Source organism: Elaeis guineensis, chromosome 8 (genome assembly GCF_000442705.2).
Source record: "Elaeis guineensis isolate ETL-2024a chromosome 8, EG11, whole genome shotgun sequence".
In the NCBI taxonomy this organism is placed as follows: domain Eukaryota; kingdom Viridiplantae; phylum Streptophyta; class Magnoliopsida; order Arecales; family Arecaceae; genus Elaeis; species Elaeis guineensis.
Genome location: NC_026000.2, coordinates 137,771,907 through 137,795,452, shown reverse-complemented (window position 1 = coordinate 137,795,452; position 23,546 = coordinate 137,771,907). Strand labels below are relative to the sequence as shown.

Here is a 23,546-nt window from a genome sequence, read left to right as displayed (position 1 = left end):
GAAATCAGAATGAAACTCTTTCCAATCAAACGATTGGAATGAGAATCATCCATTTCGATTCTGATTCCAGACTCCCACTCCTCCCAACCAAACACCCCACATTGTGAAACAAACCTAACTGCACACTGGAAATTGAGCCACTGATTGATCACTGGATTCCCCTTCCATAATCACCACTGAGTTGGGGTGGATTCCTTAAGGTGGGGATTCAGCTGCTGTCTCGAGTTAAATCCAGCATCGCATAGAGTCACTGTATGACATCACTGATTGGATGAGGTATATATTGTACACTAAATAACTTATAAATATCAGGTAGCATCAAACCTTTTTCACAAAGTCACAGCCAGCCAAAGCATCATCTTTGTCACTGGAAACTTGGGGCCTCAAGGACAATAATAATACTTATGCATGCTTGCCTACTTTCACATTAAAAGGGTAATCGGATTCAATTGTAAAAGTAACAATACTCACTATAGCCATAAAACTAATTATAACGCAGAAGCCTCATCTGAAGCTACTTTAAATTGGTTGCCATCAAATTCCTATCTAAGATTAGGTCTACTGCCAGAGTAGATTTATACGCTTGGTTTACTGCTTCAAGTTATCCCATCTCATGTGAGCATCAAGAAGAAAGGATTGGAAAAATACAGCTCATCTCAGTTATACCAGTCAAGAAAGAGAATGGAGAAGGTAAGGACAAACAAAAAGAGCAAAAGAAAAGTTCTGCTACTGCTATTTCGCTGGATTGCTTGAGAGAGTTCCTTGTTACCTTGCTCCACATTCTTTGTAGCTTCAATTGCCTGAGAACCATAGAAACGGAAGATGCTCAGAATTTAGATTTGCATAGGTCAGTATTAGTAGATGTAAGTACAAGATGCGCTTTTATTTTGGAAATATTGAGCAGATTAACTAGAACCGCTAAAAATAAGTATGAAATGCAGGAGCGCCTACGAAACCAGTGACGAGTTCTGAATTATGTGTATAAAAACTAAAAGGCAGATTAAAGGGAAAAAAAAGCGAAGGACCATAGAAAGTTTATGTTTTCATTATTGACTCAAAATACAAAACTGGTTTATGAAATGCAGGAGTGCCTATGAAATCAGTGACAAGAGTTCTGAATTATGCACATAGAAAGTAAAAGGCAAATGAAAGGGAAACAAGTGAAGGACCAATAGAGAGTTTATGTTTTCATTGTCGACTCAAAAGACAAATAATTGGTTTTCATCACTTTGTTTTTCTTTCCTTCTGTTGTGAAAATCTGCCTCCCATGAAACACAGAAGCATGACTGGTTTTCGTATGGAATAGCAGCCGCGAGTTGTCATCATTTCTTCCAAGCCCTTGTTCTAAAAATACAGAGCAACCACTATTTGTTTTTCTTACCATTGTCAAAAGGATGTCTGTCACTTGAAAGGATGACTAATCCATCATCTCCTTGGGCTCCACCCCCTAGGGAAACATAACAGTGATCATAAACACCTTGCAATGCAGTAACATCATCTAGAAGGAAAGCTGGATTCAAAGGATTGCTGCGGGTTTCCATACTTCCAGACTGCACAACCATATCGACATATGTGACCCATCACGGCTTTCTTTTAACCTCTGTTCTAGCCTACAGTCTTATGATGCCGGCAGACCACACCATACTGACAGGCGACAAAAGATAAAAGCAGCAGCTTTGATAGAACTCATCGATGCCCTCCTGCTGGTATCAAATTCCTAGACAGAACTTGCCTATCTCTTGTCAAGGAGATACCATAACAAAAACGTCCTAACTCCAGGATTTTCACATTTCACTATGGTCCTCAATAACAGGTCCAAAAGTTTGTCCTAGGCCAGAGATCTACCCATCAATTCCACATTAAATTCCATGTGACCACAACCAGTCTCTCGTGCTGTAAACAGGGAACTCTGCTTAATACCCACTAAAAGTATAGAAATCTAGAAGTTCTTACTAATTTACAAACGAGAGATTTTCATGTAAAGAAAAGAAAGGGATGCAAATTGGCAGATGGTCCACAGTCTAATTATATTATCTTCATGACTTGGGGAAAAAGATCCAATACAAATAGTACCAAGCAATATGTCTGCCAACGAGGCAAGGAAGGTAGTCAGGTAGCTATCAGATAAACCAAGTGGAGAAATAAATATCAGTATTAAACAAACAAGCTACCAACCTGTTCATACAAATGTTCAATCTGCTGAGCCTGCTGTAGAACATGCGTCGACATGAGATGATTCAATGCTGACATCTCCACCATCTTAGTTTCTGTTTCTTGAACAGCATCAAGGAGGCTCGTCAACTCTACCTAATAAAATACAGAGTGAAAAGAAATTTATCAATTGCCGAAGATGACCTTGAGTTTTCCCAAAATATATAGTTAAACTAATATCAACTCTTCCTCATTTAAAGATTAATAACCTGAAGAGCTCGTGTTTCATCATCCAGAAGTTGATCCTGGACTTTCACAGGCCCTGAAGGTAGCATTTGCTCTCCTAAACCTGTAAGCTCTGGTTTAGAGGCTTCAAAAGATTTCGAGTTAGCTATTCTGTGCATCTTTCTTCTTGGCATTGCTCTATTAATAGCATCCTGAAAGCGCATAGATCTAAGCTGGTCAAACCGACAGTGACCAAGTGGAGCCGCTCACTCAGAATCAAAACCTGAAGGAAGACAATTAGCAGGAAAATTATAAACTTGGAATTCAATCTTAAAAGCCAAAATATAAGCAAAGGAAATCCAAAGGAATTACAAATGGACACATCAAAATCCTGCATCCACAGAAACCACGTTTACCTAACGAAATACTTGACAAAATGCTACAAAAGATACTCCATTAAGTAACGCAACACCTTTCAACTGATCAAAAAGATCAGAGTGCCCCCTTTTAACTCTCACTTTTAAGAATGAGAGTAAGCAGCATCAGAATGCGCACCCCCTCCCCCCTCCCTCTATAACTTGCTTGAACTGCCGAAATGGAAATCAAAAAGAAGCATCTCCTTTGCTGGTTGAAAAGCCACTAGTGGTTCATTCAATCACCTACAGGTCACATATGTGGGCACATATTCTTTTTTCAAAAAAAATATGTTAGCCGTGTAATAATTAAGCTTGAACCCAATCCAGTTGAGCCATAAATCAACCATGTCAAACTGGGGTGACACTACATTGGTCGGTCCAACCTGATAATGGACAAGAAACTACCTCAGTCTTGCTTGATATGTATTCCCAAGGACATTTTGGAAGTCAATATAAGTGAATTCAGGTTCAGAGTAACATATGAAAGAAAATAAAGTCACTGTTGACCATTATCTTTCATAATGGTGACAGCAAATTTAAGAAAGATATTTCAGCACACAGGCTGCAAAAATTGTTGTGTCATAATGATTCGCACAAGGAAATATATGAAATTTTCATTAAGAACTAATGCTTCCTACAAAATCAAAATTCATGGATCAATTACTGTAAATTCAACAGATGTGGCTGTAAATATTCCCATCAAGTTTCACTAGATAAATGTAAGAACAGAAAAAACCAGCCACATCCACAAGATACTCTCTATAGAGAAACATAGTGATTTCAGCAGCCTCGCAGATTGTCAAATGAGACCAAATGAAACCAACCACTCACAGACGCACAACATGACAATAGGAAACCAGACAGAACATAGAAAGTGAGGTACACTCTTTGTTCCTAATCTCACACATTGAAATAGCCATCATATTGATAATTAACACTAGACCATTATTCTTTCAAGGGCACATATCCTCATCTGTCAGTCTACTGTTGTTATTTCATATTAACAAAATGGTTGATGGTGCAACTCCACCAATTTTCAATTTTTCCTAAAAAAATGAAAAATGACATCACAAGGAGCATGACAAAATTTGGAGCACACCTCCAGAATAAAGCAATTTCTTGATAGATTTACATGATATGTTATAACCAGCAAATTCAACAAGATGGCAGGAATAACCAGCATTATAACTCCATCGTATTATTTCCAGGAATCATGCACAAAGAAAGGTCATTAATTCATACCACACCATGCTTGTGAGCGACCATATCAGCATGAGAAGTATCATCCCGTATGTGAAGCCATGTCCTAGAATTCCCATTCTTCTCTTCATCATGTATTCTATTCTTAAGAATATCTATCTGGTCCTTGCATGCTTTTACAAAAACACCAACCTGAAAAGAGAACTCATTAATAGAAAGACAGATTAACGAGAATATCCCAGTAGTGCTCCACCAATCATTAAAAATAACCCATGTGAAATGGATCATACTACCGAGCAAACATTACAAAAAATTGTTCCACAATTGAGGCAAGATTTTATGTGCCAGATATTTATGTTGGGATTGCATGATTGCCTATAAAAGTAAATGAATGATGGTAGGACCTCTAAGGTTTTTAACAAGCATCCTGCATGAGACAACTAACAGCAAAGCAGAAATACAAATTGTGTTTCAGTAATGTCGTTCGCCTCAGAACATCTAGTTGCAATAACCATGTGCCAAGGTCAATGTCTACACCAAATAACATCATTTTGAGAAGAGGGCCCAATTATCATCCACTAGCTTCCGGGAGAATTATTGAAGGATAATTTTCGTACAAGACATTAGGCAATCAACTCTCACTTAGGGGAAGCATGCACATGAATCTACTTTAAATATATAGATAAAGTCCCAGAACATTGAATAGTTTAAAAATCTCAGACCAAATGCTAGAAATGATTCTGCCAAATCAGCAAGCTATCTAAAGAACACACAATTGTTAAATATGTTAAAAAGTGTCCCCTATCTAATATGTCCCTCACACTGATCTAGCTTTCAAAGTAGGCAACATTCAGTCTAGGTCCCAAGATCTGAAAGAAACGACTAATGACTCAAGCACTGAACAGTGCATGAATCAGACCATTTGCGGAAGTCAGAATCATCTTATGTAGTCGCATATCCCTGTAATTGGGATCTTTAGGTTACTTCCATTAAAAAACATTTATCGTCTCTTGGAACATAGCTCCAACTTTGTTCACTTGATAAAAAATTACAATATGCCAACCGACAAGATACAGTTAGAGAATTGGTGCCAAAAGCACAAGAAATTGCACATGCTATATTCATATGAAAAAAATACTATTCAGTGACATATGTTATAGGCCAGAGTAATATGTTAATGGAAGTAGGTGAATAACTCACTTCATGCTCAATGTTGTCCCTTTCTTGTTCTGTAATGCGATGCATATCCACATAATCTTTCCGATGCTTTATAATAAAACGTTCCAATTCTGTGATGCTTTCAAGCTATGAATAAACACAAAAAAAATGTAAACATTGACATCCCCTGGAATAACCTTTTTTTCTGCCTAAATCTAAATCATAGCCATCTCACGGGACAAAGAAAGAAAACATAAAAGGACAATATATGGAAGGGATCAAGATGACAGAGCAGCCTCTCATACCGTCTTGAGTGCAGCTTTTGTAAATGGAGACCTTTGGGGTGGCTTGTGCATGATAAAGGATGCCAAGATTGCAGCCAATTTAGACTGTCAAATGTGAAATTGAACCACAGCAACTGTTGTTAAAACACTTAAACAGATTCTAAGCTAACGCATGTATACAAGTGGCTTACAATATAGGAATCAAAATTTTTGCAAGTTCATCCTACGTTATGGCTTTAGATGCTAATTCTATAAGACACATTCAGATCCATGCATTAAATTTGAATCTGAATATAGTTGCCTGACATTTGGATTTTTCATATGGCATACATATGAACGATCAATAGGTTACTCTTACTTAAGTGTTGCAGGTATTGCCACCTAACATAGTATAATAACTCAAAGCAGTAAATTTAATTTCCAAGAGTGGTTGGCATAAATCACGTTTAGGAGCTTTTGCCTGCCCCACATCCAAAGGAATAAAAAAGGCATTGGAAATAATCAACAACCTCGGTATATCCAAGAGAAAGAGCACTAGCACGGACAACATCCTTGAAATCTTCAGTTCTATCCCTAACACTGGCCATGAGTTCACCAATTGTAAGCAAGCATCTACTTTAGCAAGTGTTCATTGTTCTCTAAATTGTCACTTCCCTTGTCTCTTTATTTGCGTATCCAAAATGTTACAATACCTGATGCAAACACAACATACAAATGAATGCTAGCTCAAATATGACAAATATTATATCTAACAAATTAGCAAATCTTAGTACTGTCAGTTTTTACAAGAAAGATAAAACTAAGTATATAATTGAAAAGAAAAATTCAGAGAACAACGAAATATACAATGAACTATGAGATTTAAATTCAAAAGTATTCTCACACCAATTTGATCATTTATATTCTTTCTTTATAAGCAAAAATTTTGTGATATTTTTCTTTGAAGAATGTCACAAAGCAATCCACCATGGGAAAAAAAAGGACTAACCCTAGATTATCCAAATATTAAATTACTCCCAAAAAATCTACTAAACAAGAAATAAAGCACAGAATGTCGACAATTGCAGCATTTGCCAACCTGGGCTTCCAACCAATCTAACACAAGAATAAAAAAAGGACGACCTAATGCATGAACAAATGAAAAGAATTTATCTGCTTCAAGTTCAAGCTAGGATTCCATTTTGATTTCTCGATATAACCACCAAACCAATTTATTTTCCGACTTGCAAAGTTTTAGCGCGAATGATTGTTGTACGTAAAAAAAAATTATACTTGAATTCAGATGATCCACAACCTCTAATACTTAAAACTATCAAAAAAAAGAAAATAAATCAAAAGAATGGAAGAGATCTGAACGGTGGGCGCCACTGGTGATTGGCTCACTGGGATTGATGGAATGATTAGGATCAAAGTGGAGGATAGAGGAATAAGAGTGGAGAACAAAAAAGGAGATGGAGAGAGGAAGACAGGAATAGTAGAAGAAGGGAGATGGAGTTAGACAACCTCTGGTTATAAGGGTCGATCTGCAACAGTCTTGAGCTGGAGTTCATCTGGATCTCGACTAGATCAAGTCGATCTATGATCCATATGGCCCGTTAAGGAGGACGATTTCATCAATCCAGCCTTCGGAATGATGAAGTTGACCACAAGATGTAGACTTGGACCGTCGAGATTGGTCCAGTAGTTAAACCTCAAGTTCCTACATGAAAATTGGATTTTCAAATGATGTCGGTGGAAAGAAGTTGGTGACCGAAACTGCCAAGAGTTGTGTCGAAGATTCTTTTTACGAAAGAGAAATCTTTCGATTTGCTATCAAATTCGACAAATTTTATGCAAGTACATTGACGGTGGTTTGTGCTAAAATTTGGAGGAACTAAATGTTGGGAATATATAATGTAAATTCATTTGCCACAAGAGCGATTGCGATCCAATTGAACTAACTAAAATTAATTTTTAAATTAATATTAAAATCAATTAAAAACTTATAGATTGGAGGCGTGCAGTGCACTGTCCTAAAGCGATTTTTGACCCTCATGCACGATCAAACTCGAGAATTCCACTTTAAGATACAACCAGTGACCTCTACGAGCACGACCGTGAAGAAGATGACAGAGCTTCAACCCAATAGATTGAAAAATAAATAAATAGATCAAGAAAAAAAATTGGAAAAAGAAGGTTTGGGAAAACATAAGATGATCAAATAAGGGATCAGATTAGGAAAGGAGAGTTTTTTCTTGCACACACCAACTCCTAACAAAGATCCCAATTTATAGGCCCACGAACTAGCCGTTTGGATTAATCCAACGTTAAAAAACATTAAACACGTATTAAGTGGCTACTAGATAGAAAACCAACAAGCAAAATGTTAATCATCCAACAAACAAAACATTAATCGGACAATTAACGTTAAGCAATGTTAAAATACGGTATTTATCTCGAATTAAATAAGAAAAAATGGTAATAATCATCAAAACAAAAAAATAAATAGAGAAAAATATAATGCAGCTCCACCGCAGCCCCGACGTGATCGCAAGCATGCGCATCGAGCCAGACTGAGCAGCATCATGGTTTGGCCCAAAACTTCACAAAGCCCAAGAGAAGGGTTTTCAATATAAATTCCTTCACAATATTGTCCCTCTAAAACACCAACACTAGAATGTAACTAGGATTTGTATTAGCTTTTTTTTTCTTTTTTGATGTAAAAGATAGTAGAACTATCATTCATTTGATTTTTCTAAACTGGAAATCAATTTAAGGGAAAGGGACATGCAAGCTAGGATATTCCATTTCAACTCGAAAGTTAAGGGCAGAGTGCCAAGTTTGGCGAATGGCATCCTCCGTGACCATCAAAGGCTAGAGAGATGAAGAGGGGAAGTGATCAGCCGGAGGACGGAGAAGGAAAAGCAAAGAAACAAAAAAAAAGAGACCGATAATGGAAGGTTTCGGATGGGAGAAGCAAGTTTTTCCTTTTTTTCCCTCTTTTTTTCAAGTACTCAGGTCAAAAGTATTCAAGTAGAATGTTATTTGCATGTTAGCAAGTGAAACTAAAAACATTGCACATAGCCAAGTGCGCAAATTTGAAAACAACAATCAGCATATTTTTTTCCTCAAGATAATATGATACAAAAATTTAAAATATTTAATTTTTTAAAATATTAGTTTTTTCCTCAAAATAATATTATTTTAAAAATAAAAGGAATACATATTTATATATATATATATATATATATATAAGAAAATATATTCTCAAAAAATGATATTATATAAAAATAAAAAAATTTTGCTCATCTTGCTTCTTTCTAACAGCAGTGTTTTCAAACTCAGAATAGGTCACCATATTAATTGCTTAGAGCAGCAATTTAAAAGTAATAATAATCATAAAATAATTATGTACATAAACTTAATTGGTTATGCAATATGAAAATCTTACTTCATTGCCGCTAATGTGGTTACTCAATTTGTAAGTTTCAACATAAAGTATGAAGGTAAAATTGACTGGCTATACAACCAAGTTTTGTGCAGCAAAAATTACCATTTTTCTATCAAATCACATTATGTTTGCTCCATCAATGGCTTGTAGAGAACTGATTATACAAGATCCTTACTAAGTAATCAAAGAAGGATCTTTTGATAACCTAGAAAGCAACAAGAAATTATCCATCAGTTTTAGATATATGAACAAGACAACGTGAATTAGAAAGTGTTAGAATATTCAATTAGAAAGTTTTAACACACAATGGACCCATATAAATAGATTTTCTTAACTTATAACAAACATTTGCTCTTATAAAATGTAACAGTAGCAAGTCTTAATATAACTTATTTAGCATTGATCTAATGTGGAACAGTTATATTTTTTTGATGTAATGGCACATATTTATTAGCCGTTGTTTTTTTATCAACAAAGAAACACTATTAAGCAGCATTCAAATAATTATATTCTCATTTATATATTTTATCACCTTAGACTCAGTAAATAAGGCCAATTTATCTTAAACATATTACTTTTAATGTTCAAATATATTTAAAAATAAATAAAACAGTAAAACTTCATATATATATATATATATAAGCTAAGAAAAAAGTAAATATATGAAAAAAAAACTATCCTAAGAAAATGTTGGGATGCTTGACCAAAACAGCCACCAGAATAGTGGAATAAGAGACATTTTGTTATGGATAAACCAGGACACCTCATGAGATTTAGAATCTTGATTGAAGTATCTATAGAGAACAAGATGACACTATCTATAGATAAAATTGAACTTGATCACAAGTTTGGTTGGGACAACCAAAAAAGAAGAGAGAATGGAACAGCAGCAAGCCACTCTACAGTAGTATCACGTACATGTCATAGTATAGGGCATATATTGATAGATCTCGATGAATTAAATCAGTCATTTAGATGGATAGATATATGATAGGACTTGAGAATGGTGGTTGGCCTTTACACTAGAGTACCTATCGGAGATCAAAGAACTAGCTTGATCAAATTCCCCATGTTATTGTTATCGGCTATCGATCCATGAAAGCAAGGCTCTCCTCTGCCAATATTTTATGCCGGCATTGTTAGAAACTATAAGAACACAATCTGAATAGGAGATTACAATAGATTTGAGTTATCATCTAGGTTGAAGCTTTATCATCCTCTCCTATGCCCATAGGGGAGGTCATCGACTATATCTTGGGGTGAACTTCTCGAGTATGATCCCGTACGAGGATCGAAAATCGCCTTAGGACAATGAGCTGCATGCCTCCGATCTATAAGTTTTTTAGTTGATTTTAATATTAATTTGAGAATTAATTTTAGTTGTTAGTTCAATTGGATCATAATCGATTCTCGTGGAAAACGAATTTACATTACATATTTCCAACATCTAGTTCCTCTAAATTTCAGCACAAACCACCATCAATGTACTTACATAAAATTTGCCAAACGAGAAGGCAAACCGAAAGACTTACCTCTTTTGAAAAAAGAATCTTCGGTACAACTCTTAACAGTCTCAGCCACCAACTTCTTCCCACCGACATCGTCCGAAAATCCAATTTTCATATAGAAACTCGAGATTTAACTACTGGATCTATCTCGATGGCCCAAGTCTGCATTTTGTGGTCAACTTCATTTTCGAAGGCTGGATCGATAAAAATGTCCTCCTTAATGGCCATATGGATAGTAAATCGACTTGACCTAGTCGAGGTCCAAATGAACTCGAGCCCAAGACTGTTGCAAACTGACCCTTATAACCAAAGATTATCTTCCTCCATCTCCCTTTCTCTCATCATTCCTATCTTTCTATTTCTCTTCACTTCCTTTTTCGTTCTCCACTCCCATTTCTCCATCCTCTACTCTGATCTCAATTATTCCATTGATCCTAGTAAGCCAATCACCAGTAGCACCCGCCATTCAGATCTCTTCCGCTCTTCCGATCTCTTTTTTTCTTTTGACAGTTTCAAGCATTGGAGGATGTAGATCATCTAAATTCGAACATAATTTTTTCTACGTACAGCAGTCATCCATGCTAGAACTTTGCTAGTCGAAAAATAAATTGGTTCGATGGTTATATCGAGAAATCAACATGAAATCCTAGCTTGAACTATAAGCAGATAAATTCTTTTGATTTGTTCATCCATCAGGTCATCCTTTTCTTATTCTCGTGTTGGATTAGTTGAAAGTCCAGCTTGGCAAATGCTGCAAGTGTCGAAATTCTATGCTGTATCCCCTGTTTATTGGATTTTTGCGAGTAATCTATTATTTCGATAATCTAGGGCTAATCCCCCTTTTTTTCCATTATGGATTGCTTTGTAACGTTCTTCAAAAAAAAAATATATTGCAAAATCTTTGCATATACAGAAAGGAGATAAATGATCAAATTGGTAGGAGAATACTTTTGAATTTAAATCGCGTAGTTCATTGGATATTTTATTGGTCTCTAAATTTTTTTTCAAATTATATAATTAATTCTTTCTTGTAAAAGCTGACAGCACTAAAATTTGCTAATTTGTTAGATATTACATTTGTCATATTTAAGCTAGCATTCATTGTATATTGTGCTTGCATTACATATTGTAACATTTTTATACACAAATAATGAGAAAAGGGAAGTGACAAATTAGAAAATAATGACACTTGCTAAAGTGGATGCTTGCTTACAGTTGCTGAACTCATAGCCAATGTTAGGGATAGAACTAAAGATTTCAAGGATGTTGTCCGCGCTAATGCTCTCTCCTAAGATATACTAAGGTTGTTGATTCTTTCCAGTATCCTTTTTGATGTTCCTTTTGGATGTGGGCAGGCAAAAACTCCCCTTCCATTCCCTTTCTTCTCCCTCTTATCAACCTGACAAAGAAGCATACCCCACACTTGTTCTATCCACCACTACTAAAGTCTTCTTCAGCTGCCATATTTCCAAAAGAAAGGGACTGCCAAACTATCCACCTTATTTGTCAATTAATGTGCTAGAGGCAAACTACAATTTGTCCATCCATGAACCACTGTTGAGCAAGTCTATGGCTCCATTATTACCTGAACTCCGATTAACTTAACCACTCAATTATCCTAAATATTTCTTCACTCCAATTATCGAATTAGACCCTCCTGACAGAAAATCTTATTTGATCCATCCTAAAGGACGATATGATGCATGAACAAATAAAAAGAATTTACTTTGTTCAAGTGCAAGCTAGGATTCCATTTTAATCTCAAGATAACCATCAAACCAAATTTGTGTTTCGACTTGCAAAATTCTAGCATGGATGACTGGTGTATATAGAAAAAATTATATTTGAATTCGGATGACATGCAGCTTCCAACACTTGAAACCATCAATAAAAATAAAGGAGATCAAACAAGCAGAAGAGATTTGAACAGTGGTGCCGCTGCTTATTGGCTCACTAGGATCGATAGAATAATTAGGATCAGAGTGGAGGATGCAGGAATGGGAGTGGAGAACGAAAAAAATGAAGAGGGGGAGGTAAACAGGAATGATGAGGAAAAGGGAGATGGACGAAGATAACCTCTGGTTATAAGGGCCGGCCTGCAACAATCTTGGGCTCTAATTCATCTGGACCTCGACTAGACCTATCGATCTACGATCCATATGGCCAACGAAGGATGACATTTTCATCGATCTAGCCTTCAGGGAATGATAAAATTGACCACAAGATGTAGACTTGGATCGTCGAGATCGATCCAGCAGTTAAACCATGAGTTCCTACATGAAAACTAGATTTTCGAACGATGTTGGTGGAAAAAAATTGGTGACCAGCACTGTCAAGAATTGCACTGAGGATTTTTTTTTCGAAAGACGTAAATCATCGATTTGCTTTCAAGTTCAGCAAATTTTTTGCAAATACATTGATGGTGGTTTGTGCTGAAATTTGAAGGAATTAGATGTTGGAAATACCTAATGTAAATTTGTTTCCTATAAGAGTCGATTGCGATCCAATTGAATTAGCTAAAATTGATTCTCAAATTAATATTAAAATCAACTAAAAACTTACAGATCGGAAGCGTGCAGCATATATTATCCCAAGACAATTTTCGATCCTCATGCAAGATCAAACTCGAAAATTCTATCCCAAGATACAACCAATGACCTTCCCTGTGGGCACGACTATGGAGAGGATAATAGAGCTTCAACCCAAATGATGACTCCTCAAATCTATTGTAATCTATTCAAACAATGTTCTTATAATTTCTAACAATACCGACGTAAAATGTTGGTGAGTGAAAGCATTGCCTTCTTTGATGGGTAGCTGATAATAATAATATGGGAAATTTGATCTAGCTGGCTTCTAAATCTCCAATGGCGCTCTAGTATAAAGGCCAACCACCATTCCTAAGTCCTACCAAATATCTATCCATCTAGATGACTGATTCAATTCATTGAGATCCATTAACATGTGCCCGATACTACGACATATGCCTGATACTACTGTAGAGTGACTTGTTGCTATTCAATTCTCTCTTTTTTGGTGATCCTGACTGAACTTATGATCAAGTTCAATTTTTATTGATAGATAGTATTATCATGATCTCTACATTTGCAATACTTAAATCAAGATTTTAAATCTCATGAAATGGAGGTATCCTAGTTTATCCATGAAACAAATATCGCTCGTTCCATTATGTTCTGGTGGTTGTTTTAGTCAAGCATCCCAACATTTTCTTAGAATAGTCTTTTTTCATATTTTTATTTTTTTTCTTAGCTTATATATATGAAGTTTTACTATTTTATTATTTTCAAAATATATTTAAACTTTAAAAATAATATATTTAAAATAAATTGACCTTATTATCGAGTCTAAGATGATAAAATACATAAATAAGAATATAATTATTTGAATGCTGCTTAATAGTGTTTCATTGTTGATAAAAAAAATAACAGCAATTATATTTATGCCATTACATCAAAAAAAATATAACTATATGATATTAGATCAATGCTAATTAAGTTATATTTATAAGACTTGCTATTGTCGCATTTTATAAGAACAAATATTTGTTATAAGCTAAGATCTATTTATATTTATGCATTGTGTGCTAAATCTTTTTAATTGAATATTCTAACACTTTCTAACTCATGTTGTCTTGTTCATATATCTAAAACCGACAGATAATTTTTTATTGCTTTCTAGATTATCAAAAGATATTTCTTTGATTATTCAGTAAGGATTTCATATAATCGATACACTACAAGCCACTGATGGAGCAAAAATAATGCATTTTACTTTTGTTCCACTAGGTCGACCTAGGGGAGCTTTTGCCTACCCCACATTCAAAAGGAACAAAAAAAAAGGTACCAAAATAATCAACAACCTCAGTATATCCTAGAAAAAAAAATACCAGCACGAATAGCATCCTTGAAATGTTCAATTCTATCTCTAACACTGGTGATGACTTCACCAATTGTAAGCAAGCACCTACTTTAGCAATGTTCATTATTCTCTAAATTGTCACTTCCCTTTTCTCTTTATTTGTGTATCCAAAATGTTACGATATTTGATGCAAAGACCACATACAAATAAATGCTAGCTCAAATATGACAAATTTAATATCCAACAAACTAGCAAATTAACTTTAATAAGAAAGACAAACTAAGTATATAATTGAAAAAAAATTCAGAGAGCAACGAAATATATAATGAACTACGCAATTTAAATTCAAAAACATTCTCGCACCAATTTGATCATTTCTATCCTTTCTCTATATGAAAAGATTTTGCGATATTTTTCTTTGAAAAACGTCACAAAGCAATCCATCATGAAAAAAAGGAGATTAACCCTAGATTATACAAATAATAGACCACTCCTAAAAATCCAGTAAATAAGGGGGTAAAGCATAGAATTTCGACAATTGTAGCATTTGCCAAGCTGGGCTTCCTATCGATCCAACACGAGAATAAGAAAGGATGATTTGTGCATGAACAAATGAAAAAAAAAATTCTTCTTCAAGTCCAAGCTAGGATTCCATTTTGATTTTTTGATATAATCATCGAACCAATTTGTGTTTCAACTTGCAAAATTTTAGCATTAATGACTGCTATATGTAAAAAAAATTATACTCAAATTCGAATGACCCACGGCCTCCGATGCTTGAAACCGTCAAAAGAAAGAAAGAAGATTGAAAAAGTAGAAGAGATCTGAACAGTGAGCGCCGCTGGTAATTGGCTCACTAGGATTGATGGAATAATTAAAATCAAAGTGGAGAATAGAGGAATGGGAGTGGAGAACGAAAAAGGAGATGAAGAGAGAAATGGTAGTATCAAGCACATATCGTAGTATCAGACACATGTTGATGGATCTCAACGAATTGAATGTCATCTAGATGGACAGACATATGGTAGGACTTGGGAATGGTGGTTGGCCTTTTTTTTTTTTGGTAAAGATGGATCATTCATATAAGTTTTATGTGAATACATCCAAAAGAGTCAAAAAGCAAAACAACTTGAAAGGCCAAGGAATCGATTTTAGATTAGTCTACAAAAGATCTCCAATGTGCTTCGCAACATAAGCCGTGACCCAATCAACTGCAATATTGGCCTCCCAAAAGATGTGCCTGATAAAGAGACCTGCATACCTAGCTAGCAAGATAGAGATGTCTCGTAACATATGATAAGAAACAACTTTCTGCATGCTCCCTGTATGTAGGACATCACCGTGGCAGAATCACCCTCAATGACTATATGATCCGCATGCAGTATCTTCCCAGCATACACAATCCCAACCCATGTAGCCCGAAGCTCCATCCATAGAACTGAAGGCTCGAAAAGCTGACAGCCTTCCACTGTGACCAAGCTAGAATCAAGCCCACGGATGACAAAGTCAGCACCTCCAAGCCTGCCACGGATGCTACCATCAAAGTTGACCTTAAGGTACCTCGGAGAAGGGGGCTCCAAAGTAATAAACACCCATTGGATCGCTCATGAGCAGGATGGAAGTCCCAGATCTCTAAAAATCTAGAGATCACATCAATCATCTCTGCCACTATGATCATGGCTCTCTCCAAGACGAACCACATCAAGGTCCTCCTAGACTCAAAGACCAAACAATTTCTGGCCAGCCAAATATGCTGGGCAATATATGCTGCGCTGATGACTACGCCGCGGGATACCGCACCCCTGGCTCTCGACCTTAATAGATCTAAGAAAGCTCAGACTGGATCCTCAACCTGGACGGTCCGATGGTAAAGACCAGCCAGCCTCCAGATCTGCCTGGTCCGAGCAAACCAAAAGAGAAATGTGCCAACATCTCCTCCAAATCACAAGGGCAGTCCGACTAGATATCCATACCTCTCCCATGCAGGAAGGATCTGGTTAGAAGGCGTCTCCAAGCTACCTTCCACAAGAAGAAGATGACTCTCGGATGCACCCCAAGCTTCCAAATCCACCCACTATCCAGGTATTTGGTAAGCTCCGGTGGTATAAGCAAATAGAGGTCTGCCGTGACAAACCTCACCATATAGGAAGATCTTCAAATCCTAACATCTGAACCATGATGAAGAGAAATCGCCAACGACAGCACTCATCAACCCATCTACTCCCCAAAAAGGCTGATCACTACAACTTCCAGTCCCGACCGTCGGTATGGAGAAAATCACAAACCCTCATCGACTCAATCATTTGGATGATAATGAACGTCAGCCATCGAGCCAACAAAATATCAGCCACCCAAAGATCAAACAGAATACTCATAGACTGACCATCACCCACCAGCCACCCAATCTGAGGGGTCACATCAGCGGCGCATGTGCAGATCTCTTTGCATAGAAAGAAAGCACGCCGACTAATCTGAAGCTCACCACTGATTGCCAAGTGCCATACCTCATCCACATCATCATACTCCACATAAACTTGAGGTCGAGCTGGAGCCTAACAGGATGCCGAGCAATCAAAGCCTCCTGTCTCGTAATCAAAACTAATGTCGAGGCCGCCCTCCCCCACTAGTTGGGGACCACATCCCAAGTTAGAATATGTCTGCCACCACCACCATCGGGGTGCGAACCCCATAAGAAGCTCCAAAATTGTTGCTCAAGCTTGACCACCAGAGTCTTGGCAAAACAGAGTTTGAAAGTAGGTAGACGAGCATGGAGGTAAGAACAGACCTCACCAAGGTGACCTTATCCATCATCGAGAGAGCTCGAGATTGCCAGCCTTCCAGATGCTCCTGACATTCTGCTCCATCCCAACACAATCAGCCCTCAGTTTGCGACCAGAGATAGGGACCCCAGATACCGAAGAACCCCACTATGCTCAACCACACCCAATTTGTCTCGAATCAATTGCCGCAACTGCACCGACATCTTCGAACTAAAGAGTACTACTAATTTGGATAGGTTCACCTTCTAACCTAAATCACTACAATAGTCCTCCAAAATACTCCTGAAGTCGGTGGCGTTTCGGAGTGTAGCCCGATCCAACAGCGGACAATCATCTGCGCAAAGAAGATGCGACATTGGCTGGACCCTGGGGCAGTTACATAAGGGTCCAAGATCGACCCCGGGGATGCAGCATGAAGAGATCTCGAAAAGGCATCAGCACAATAATAAAAAGATAAGAAGATAAAGGACAATCTTGGCGCAGGCCGACTACAGAGCGGAAGAATTCTAATGGCATCCTATTAATCAAGACAGCAAAAGATGGACTCTGAATGCATGCCATAGTCCAGCCTATCCATCGGGAATGGAAGCCAAAGTCAGATAGGGCCTCCTTCAAGAAGGACCAGCTCATACGATTATAAGCTCGATCCATATCGAGCTTGATTGGCATAAGATTGCGACGTAGGGGGCATGACTGAGATCATGCATGAACTCCTGCACTATAAGAACATTATCGAAAATATTACGACCGCCCACAAATGTCCCCTACTCTAGAGAGATCAGTCGAGGAAGGACAGGCTTCAATCTACAACCCATCAACTTGGCACAAACCTTATACAAGGGTTGTGCACAAGCTGATCAGCCTAAAATGGCCCGATTCTGCTGCATCCTATCGCTTTGGTAACAAGGCAATGAATGTTTGGTTCCAGAACTCCGACATCTGATTGGTGACTTTTCACTAGAGCAACCATCAAAGATCTAGGAGCTAGCCAGGTCAAATTCTCCATGTTATTACTATCGGCTTCCCATCAAGAAAGGCAAGGCTCTCACCCGCCAACATTTTATGTCGGCATTATTAGAAATTATAAAAACACTATCTGAATAGAAGATTACAACCTCCTATAAATTGGTTGTGCATATACTATCTCACATAAAATAGTGGTGGATTGGGTGTACTTAATCCAAAAGTAGCATCAGGGAGAGACCTTGATGTCATCTTGTAGTAGGAGTCAAAAGTCATTGTGAGCTTAGCCTGCCTACGATGACACTCCTCCATATGATCAATTTCAGTCCATGAGCCCGTTCAAAGGATCCAAGGACCTTGAGAGTTTGAAACTGAGAGGGACCTCATCCTCGTGATAGTAGGCATTAATTCTCTAGAGATGGAAGAAGTCTATGGATAGAAGATAGTGTGGGGAATGGAATGGAAGGGAAGGTGCCTTGTTTGTGACCACTGGCATGGGTGACAGAGGAAATGATGACCAAGTATATGATGGGTGGATGAGACAATTCTGCTCTGGCTATCACCACTAGCCGTAGCAGCTATTGCCATTGCCTATCGGCCACGAACTTGGCAAAAGAGGGATTCGGAGAGAATGGAATCGATTTCATGGGAAAGAACTCAGTGGTGGAGAGTGGGCAATGCGCATCAGCAAATTATTTCTTTTATCCCCACATGCCTCATACATATGACCCTCCCTAGATCTCATAGTGGTGAGAGCCTCATGCACTAGGCCATCCTTTTTTACCTTCTATAATCAGTATCTTTGAGATGGTTGCATAAATATATTAGTCAGAAACTTTCTTTTTCTTTTTGTTTGCTAAAAGAGTTACTATGGTGGGCTACATTTTATCATTCCAAAATGGTTGCATAATATGCCAAATTCTGAAAATCACATTTATCAAATGCTCGAATATGGCTCATCTTATTACTGCAAAATGGTTGATCAAGAGAAGTTTGAGATCAAGGGTGGTCCATGACCCAATAACTACAGTAACTTTTCTTTTCCTGGTCTTTCTTATCAAGAAGATCTTGGCATGAATAATTTTTGTTCCAGAGGAATGGCATTACCATCATTTAAAATCTTTTGAGAGTCAAGGTGTTGCAACAATTAGCAAAGCTTATATCTGCGTCATATAAAGGTGCAATTTCCATCTAGAGGAAGAAGGAAAATATTGCATATCACGACTGTCAGTTTTAGCATGGTACACTTATCTCATGCGTTACCATGGTGTCACTTGCATGCACTGACATTGAATGATGCATAATCCATGGAAGATTCACAACTAACATGCTGTGATATGCTATTTTATTCATTTTTCCTTGTAACATAGGCTAATTTTAACTCTTCTAGATGATCTATAGTGTGCACTAAACATATTGTCAATTAATATATTGGAATTCGTAGTATCATAAGATGTCTAGTAAAATACAAAACCAATTGATGTCAGACAGTATATATATATATATATATATATATAAAGAGAGAGAGAGAGAGAGGAAAAATAAAACAATTAAACCTCCGATTATCGTGAACGAAAACAAATCCGATGGAAAAAGGAAGAAAAATACCAAAATTCTTCGTCGAAAGCGATCAAAACGCCTACCGTCTACAGCCGCATCGGAAATCAAATAGAATTAGAGATCCATACCTGAAACCTTAGGGTTTTTCAACAAAGGGCCTGATTCGCAAACGGCTCGTGAGAGACTGAGGCTTAAACCCTAGACTGGATGGGAGAACCAGCCTAGGGTTTGGAAATGGGCTCGAGATCCGCGGTGATGGTGCATGGCTGCGAGAAAGAACCAAGACTTATCCTCTCTTTGGGTGGTGGGGGAGGGCGGACGGAAGGATAGGGGAAGCCAGGGAGAGCGAAGATGAGAGAGGGTGAGGCAGGGAGAGGGATGGTGGTGTGAGACGTCAGGGAGCAGTCGAAATGGTCAGTTGCTTGTAATATGGAGGGCGAGATGCCAAGCGACCGCACTCGTGCTCTCTGGCACTTGGGTTAAAACCCTTACGCCGGAACTACGGCCTGAGCATGGGTTTACATGGGCTTACATCTAGAGATGGATCAGGGAGCCCGTTGAAGCCCATTAAATTGGCGTTTCTTCCGACATTATTCCAGCCCAGGCTAATGCTCATCTGTCTATTGCTCCATTGAGAAATTCTTTGTACACTACATATATAAAAAAAATACTAATCATTATTTTTTAATATAAATTTAATATTTATAATTTTATTTTTTATTTAAAATTTTGAGTGACAAAAATATCTCTTCTCTTCTAAAAAAATTATGACATCCTATGCCGATATTATGACATCCTGTGTTGAAATTATAACTTCTTGCACAGGATATCATAAGTTTTCTATATCATAATTTTGATAAAAATATTTTTATCATTTAAAAATTTTATAAATTTTTCAATGATGAAAATACTCTTCTTTTTTTATAACATCCTGTGAAAAAATATGGGATGTTATAATATCGGCACAGGATGTCATAATTTTTTCAAAAAGAAGGACATTTTCGTTATTCAAAATTTTAAATGAAAAATAGAACTGCGGACATTAAATATGTGTTGAAAAGTGGTGACTACGTGGCCCAATCAGATAAGATGGTGTATTTTTTCTACACCGCATATGGTGTACAAAGAATTTTCCTTGCTCGATGATTAGAAGTCCTAAAAACTCTGGAGTTTACAATGAAGGAGAAAAAAGCTTTTTTTTGGTATATGCATGTAATACACCACTCTGGTATAAGAGCAACCCATAAAATTAAAGTACTAAAGATCCCATATTAAAAATGACTACCTTTGCTCAAGGAAAACGGTGATTTTGGTATTTATTTTATTGCTTGCAACCCACGGTACTACTAGTACTAGAATTAACCATTGCGACGAAAAGAAAGGAGTCGCCACAAAATTCAAGAAATTACCCAACGGAAGACGATTAACCCCCATGAACCTCGTCTCTCCAACGGAATTCCCATTCAAAATCCCATGAAATCAAGCGTGCAATGCAGACGGTCCGTAACCTCACTGTCTGTCACAACGCAACCAGATCACGCATCGAACACCATCTAATACCTATCGATCCCTCGATTCCACCCAAATCATGCCAAGATCGCAACTTTCCTTCACGAAAAAAAAGCTTGAGACCAAAACCCTAGCCTAGAAGGCCAGTACCCAACAATAGTGGAACAATAACGCAATCAACAAATCTAGCTCCAAAGATCGCAAACAGGAAGACACAAATCAAAGACAAATAGACACCGATCCGATTCAAGAAGAACTTCATCACAAAAAATAGATCTTTACGAGATGGGGAAAGAGGGAACGAACCTTGAATTGACAGAGGGAAGGAGAGCTAGAGATCGTAAAATCAATACCTCGGGTTGCAAGCAATCGTTAAATACTTCATCTCCGCGAGAAGGGCTCTATCTCTCTCTCTATCCTGTGGTCGGGGGCGGAGGTTTCAGACCCTCGATTTCCAAGAACGAGAAGAAGAGCGGGGAGATGACGGCGAGACAGGTAGATATAGCGGAGTGCGGTCGCCGTTACGTTCTCTTTCTATGAGGGAGATTTTTTTTTTTTTTTTAATGGCATTCTGTCATAGAAAGGGGCTTCTTTAAGGAACGCTAACATAAGATCCAATGTGGCAGACATGGACATATGAGAAAGAACCAGCTTTTTGATTGAGACTAAAATTTTTGATGTTGTTCCAATAAATATTGCATGTATGTAAAGGTATGATCAGGCTATATGACAATAACACAACTTCTCTTGCTTTAGGTTGCTGTGGTTGCTTGATATGGAGCAAAACTCACGAAAGGTCACAACGTCCTTGTAACTTTTACCAATCATGACGTATAAATAACATTGACAACATGTGTATTGATATTTGGCCACTGGAGTAGTGAGACATGGTAAGTTTGGAATTAAAGAGCTTGCTTGTCTTGTTGGAAGATTTTGAGTCTAGACTTGACATTTTGCTGCTATTTTAGATGTTATCACCAATGCAATATTGTTGGGGATTGGGTGAGTGGCATTAGGGGAACTAGTGGTCTCAAATGAGCAAACTATTTTGGAGCTAGCACAAGTTTATCTTGCTCGGTCAAGAAATGAGCCAAACTAGAACTATGCTTAGCTTGCTCGAGATTGGTTCAAATTAGTTCAAAATGCATACATACATACATATTTTATTTTTTTAATTAGTATGTATAAATATTTTTTATAATTATTTATTATACATTAATGTAGATTATATAAAATAGAAATACAGAATGCATTCCAGCTGTATATTAAAATGGAATTGGATTATTATTCTAAACCATAAAAGTCTGAGCCTCAAATGATTTTAAAATCTCACTAGATCTCTTAAAAAATGCCATTCATGAACTGCTCGATATTGGCCTGAAATTAAATGAGCAAGCTTCAGCTTGGCTCAATTATTAAACAAACCAAGCTAGAGGTAGGCTTGGCTCTGCTCATTTTCAGCTTGTTTCCTCCCCTAGGTGAAACTTTACAAATACCTCTTGGAAAAACAGAAAAACTGAACTTTAAAAAGTTGATTCATAACTTGCAGTGGTAGTTTGTTGGCATGGCTATACCTAAGCATCCACTAAATTAGTAAGGTATGACAAGCTTAGTTGTCAAGCATCTGCCCGCTCAAAAGTTTTCCAAATGTGGAGTTTGTAGTTTTGCGAGGTTTCATGTGATCATTTATACCACTGTCAGATCGCATGCATGACGTCACTCTTTGCTATTACAAACTTTGGAAGATCGGTATCCTTTGATAAGGCTGCTTCATATTCAAACCACATCAAGGAAGATGCATCCTCAACTTATTACATAATGTAATCTTATGATTTTCATTGACATTTCATTCATTTGAGCAACATCAAATATTTGTTGTAGCTGACAGACTGATGCTATCCATGTGTCCCTTTGTGCACCATTGGAACTTAAGTTCTTTTCTTTTCCCTAGAAGTTGCTAGATTGATGCTGCATATACTGAAACTATAAGGTTTTAATGGAGTTAAATAGCTGGCCTTCCACTAGACTTGTGAGACATGGCATGCCTAGGGATGAAATATATGTTAGTCCCCTTGCTTGTGATTAGCCAATGATCTGAGATAAACTTGGGTGCCTATCCAGTTGTTTAGCTATATCCTATATGAATATCCCATATTGTTGGTATAAAGAATCTATATTTTTTTAGACTAGCTGTGGCCGTATTTGATACATAGGAGTACTGACATGTTTGTGTTCAGCACTAAACATGCCATATGCTTTGTGTACATACGCATTTAGGTCTCAAGTTAAAATTAGTTGTGTATATGGTGAGAAAATCGTTCAGATACTTGGAAGACATGTCTTGCTGTTAATTTACAAATTCATGTGACCTTATTTCTTATTTCATCTTGAATGTCTAATATGAATAACAATATTTTGAACCTTTTGATTCCATTTCTTTCTTGATAAATATGGAAGAGATGTTCCCATTGATACCAATTTCA

The 23,546-nt window shown here is 37.2% G+C and overlaps 1 protein-coding gene across 1 annotated transcript; it reads right to left on the bottom strand.

Annotated features, from left to right (window-relative positions):
• Positions 1–485: 485 nt before the first annotated feature.
• LOC105049439 (syntaxin-81) lies at positions 486–21,608 on the bottom strand. The gene is given in 9 exon segments (XM_073261714.1): positions 486–800; positions 2,176–2,307; positions 2,421–2,623; positions 2,626–2,659; positions 4,035–4,184; positions 5,193–5,297; positions 5,456–5,539; positions 5,944–6,126; positions 21,370–21,608. Coding segments are annotated over 8 exon segments (930 nt in total). The 5' UTR covers positions 6,022–6,126; positions 21,370–21,608; the 3' UTR covers positions 486–656.
• Between the last annotated feature and the right edge of the window lie 1,938 nt (positions 21,609–23,546).